The 3,755-nt window shown below is 36.6% G+C and overlaps 1 protein-coding gene and 1 non-coding gene across 2 annotated transcripts; one reads left to right on the forward strand and one right to left on the reverse strand.

Annotated features, from left to right (window-relative positions):
• Positions 1–576: 576 nt before the first annotated feature.
• Positions 577–1,098, reverse strand: LOC145089172 (uncharacterized). Its single transcript, XM_079027649.1, has one exon. The coding sequence runs from the start codon at positions 1,096–1,098 to the stop codon at positions 577–579; it is 522 nt and encodes a 173-aa protein (XP_078883775.1).
• A 1,024-nt stretch (positions 1,099–2,122) lies between these two features.
• Positions 2,123–2,229, forward strand: LOC145091137 (small nucleolar RNA R71). Its single transcript, XR_013702025.1, has one exon. It is a non-coding gene; the product is annotated as a small nucleolar RNA R71 (small nucleolar RNA).
• The last annotated feature ends 1,526 nt before the right edge of the window (positions 2,230–3,755 follow it).

Genomic DNA, 3,755 nt, shown 5'->3' on the forward strand with positions numbered 1-3,755 from the left:
GCCTCCCGGCAAGCACTTCTTTTGCAGGAGTCATAAGTTGGACTCCTTCCCGCTCAACATTGTTATGGTGGGAGTGGGATATCTCTATTCTCCTTCATTTCCAATATCTTCCTTTTATAGGCCGCAACGCATCTTTTATATGCCTTCTTCGTGTTTTCCTTATTTTTTTGGCGTTCTCTTCATGCTTGTTTTTCTCCCCTTTGCTTTTTCCAGCCATTGTAGTCTTCTTTTCATCTTCTCGTTGTCCTTTTACTTCCATATCCACCTTATCAAGTGCAAATTCTTCACTATTGCTTTCCCCTTCTTTATCACCAAACACTTCATCCATAATGGTTTCCTTAACTTTCACCTTGGGTGTAGTGAATGCAAACACTTCAAATATCATGGTAGTTGATGCTCGAGGCTTCGTGAGCTTCACATCTTCTTTTCATTTAGGGCGTTCCCAAACTATAATTTCTTCCTCCATCATTCTTTTTATTTCTTCTAGATCAGTGACATCTTCTACTTCTTCTTTGTTCTCCACCACATCATTTGAACATTCACACATAATACTTTATCCATATATTGTTGGTTTTTTTATTTTTGATTCACTCCAAATGTAACTTCTTCATCTTCCACTCTAAGTGTAATCTTGGAGTCATGGATATCAATAAGAGCACGAGCGGTTCTTAGAAATGGTCTTCCCAAGATTATGGGAAGGTCTTCATCTTCTTTCATATCTAGCACAACAAAGTCTACCGTAAAAACAAATTTCCCGACTTTCACCAATAAGTCTTCTATAATCCCATGAGAATAGGTAATCGAAGGATCCGTCATGTGGATGGTCATCCTCGTGCTCTTCAATTTGGGCAATTCGAGTTTCCTATAAAATGAGTAAGTAATTAGATTGATACTAGCCCCCGAATCAGCTAAAGCATTTGTTTTAGTAGAATTACCGAATTCGCAAGGCAAAGTTAAATGCCCTGGATCTCCCATCTTCTTTGGCAACCCTTCAAGGACTGTTGTAGAACATTTCTCATTAAGGAAAATGGTAGATGCCTTCTCTAAATCCTTACAATTTCTCATCACATCCTTACCAAATATAGGAATTTTAGCCATGGCTTTAATTAAAGGTGTGTTAATAGAAAGGGATAAAACTTGTTCCATGAGTTTCTTCTACTCTAGCTCCTCTGTGGGTTCTGTTTGGCTCAAGACAGGTATGGAAATGGTGGTTTATAAGGTCAAACAAAAGATGAATCAACACCATTTTCCAGTGGCCACAATGTGACATCATGGTCACCACGTCATGTAAATTAGGAAGACATGTTCTTCGAGTTTTCTTCTACACCTTCAAGCTGTTGATCGGGATGGTTTGTTGCTTCTTCAAGTATAACAAAAGGCTCCAAAATGGCTCCATCACCAGTGGAGATTTCCATAACATGAGGTTATGACTTTGGATCGAATTTGTTAGGTGGTAATCGCTTGTGAACATTTGGTCAATTTCCCGACTTGAGTCTCGATATTTAAGATGGAAGCTTTTTGTTTTCTTAAGGTAGAATCAGTTGCATCGTGTCTCTTTTCAGAAGCACCCACAAATCGTGCAACCCATGACTCAAAATCGATTTTCTTCTCGGGTTCTGATTGTTCCTTTTGATAAAAACCATGACATGTTTGCCAAAACTTCTCTTCTTTCGCCTTCTTGTATTCATCATATGGCAGCCACTTCTTCTTAGGATTTCTCCAATCTTCATCATATTTATCGCCACTCGAATAACAAACTTGAGCCTTCCGATTTTCATTTTCATCCAAACTGCAATCCTTACTCAAATGCACCCCATTGTATTTGTCACATCCCACTTGTATGGCGTGTATAGATTGATCCATTTTGGTAATCCTCCTATCCATATTATCTATCTTTGACATCATCGCTGCTAAATTCTTGTTTCCTCCGTCTGCACCCACTTTGCCTCTTGTAATATCTTCTCTCGGATTGTGGTATTCTCGTGAATTCTTGGCAAACACTTATATTAACGCCTTGATTGTAGTTGGAACCTTCTTCGTCATGGTTTCTTAATAATCAAGGAGTTGCCTCGTGGTCACGTTTATCCCATAATATGAGATCGAAACTTCTTGTTGCGCATTTAGGTCGTGTTGAGGGAAATTCCTTAGCATTCCCTTACACCTCTCCCAAGCTTCGTATAAAGATTCGCCATCGTTTTATTGAAAGTTTGTTATTTTCTTCTTGAGTTTGGCTAACTTGGAAGGAGAGTTGAATTGTTCAATGAATGCATTGCGAATATTGGCCCAGGTTGTGATCGTTCTAGGTGCAAGTGACTTTAACCAATCTTTAGCAGCTCTTGTAAATGTCGTTGGAAGCATCCTTAGTAGCACTGCATCTTGTGAAACATTTGGAACATTAAAGTAGTTTGCAATGTCCAACACCTCATCTGTGTGTCTAAAGAAGTCTTTATGGTCCTTCCCGAAAAAAGGAATATGTCCATTGAGCTCAAAGTTCATCATGGCGGGAATTTCTGGTGGAACGAGACTCGGCCCATTGTCATTACGCATCCGCCCTTTGCACTCCTTCATCGTCATTGGTGTGATGTTATCCATCTCTTCTACTTCACTTTTGACTTCTTCTAAATCACTCTCATTTTCCAGTTCGTATCCAGTGCCTATCTTGTCGAGAGTTATATTAAAAATTTTGACTTTTCCAATTGAAATGTGCTACTCAATCCATCGACCTTTTTATCTTTCTTTTTCTGAAACGCAGATTTGGGATCCTCAACCCGTGGCACGATCAGAAAGTTTGATCCCTTAGTCATATATTACTGAAACAAACAAAGGAAAAACGTAAAAATGAACTAAAATATAATAAACGAACAGTGCCCACGTCGTGGCAAATAATTCACCATGTCATTTGAGTTGGTTACACAAAAAAAAATAATGCAGAAAGGTAACTTTTTTGCAGTTTTTATACCGCAAAAGGGATCAATTAACTAAAAGTAATTAAATTAAAACTAAAATAATTCGTTTCCCGACAACGGCACCAAAAACTTGATATGCGGATTTATACCTACTAATTTTAAATTTATAAACCTAACCGGCTTAACTAGTTAAAATGCACTTAGATAGTGTACCTAGTCCAATTATAGTATAGAAAATTTAGTTGGGTGTTGAGCACAACGTACGGAATTTAGCTAATAAATAACGACTAAAAGTTAAACTAAAAAGAACAACTAAAAAGAGGGGAGTTACAGATTTTTCAAGATCATCAACTTAAATCAATCAACTAACAACTAATCAACTATTGGAACTAAGCAAGCAAAGAAAATGATTATTAATTCAAGTTTTTAAGAGTACTTCTGTTTAGTTCTGAGTTCCCCCTCTCATATGGTTGATTTCTAATGGATAACTTAGACTGATTACCAATTTATTAAGTGACTAGTTATCATGATCTGATACCTAGTTTTTCCAATTTATGAATTACCATGCAATGATAAAGCACAAGTAAGACACAAAATTGATATAAGCATGAATTGGACTATGAATGATAAATCTATGAATTACCTATCCTAGATCAAGACAATCAAATCAAGCATAATTAATGATTAATTATTCTCTCTAACACAGTCAAAGTAGCTAACTTTTATTTACCTAACTCTAGGATTGTTCAATCACTAGATCTAATTATTTAATGTTCATAAACAGCTAGATAACAAATTCATGTAAATAGAGTAATCATCTACTACAAACAACTTGTATAATAAGTAATA

The sequence above is a fragment of the Lactuca serriola genome, chromosome 2 (genome assembly GCF_051521515.1).
Source record: "Lactuca serriola cultivar US96UC23 chromosome 2, Lser_US96UC23_V15, whole genome shotgun sequence".
In the NCBI taxonomy this organism is placed as follows: domain Eukaryota; kingdom Viridiplantae; phylum Streptophyta; class Magnoliopsida; order Asterales; family Asteraceae; genus Lactuca; species Lactuca serriola.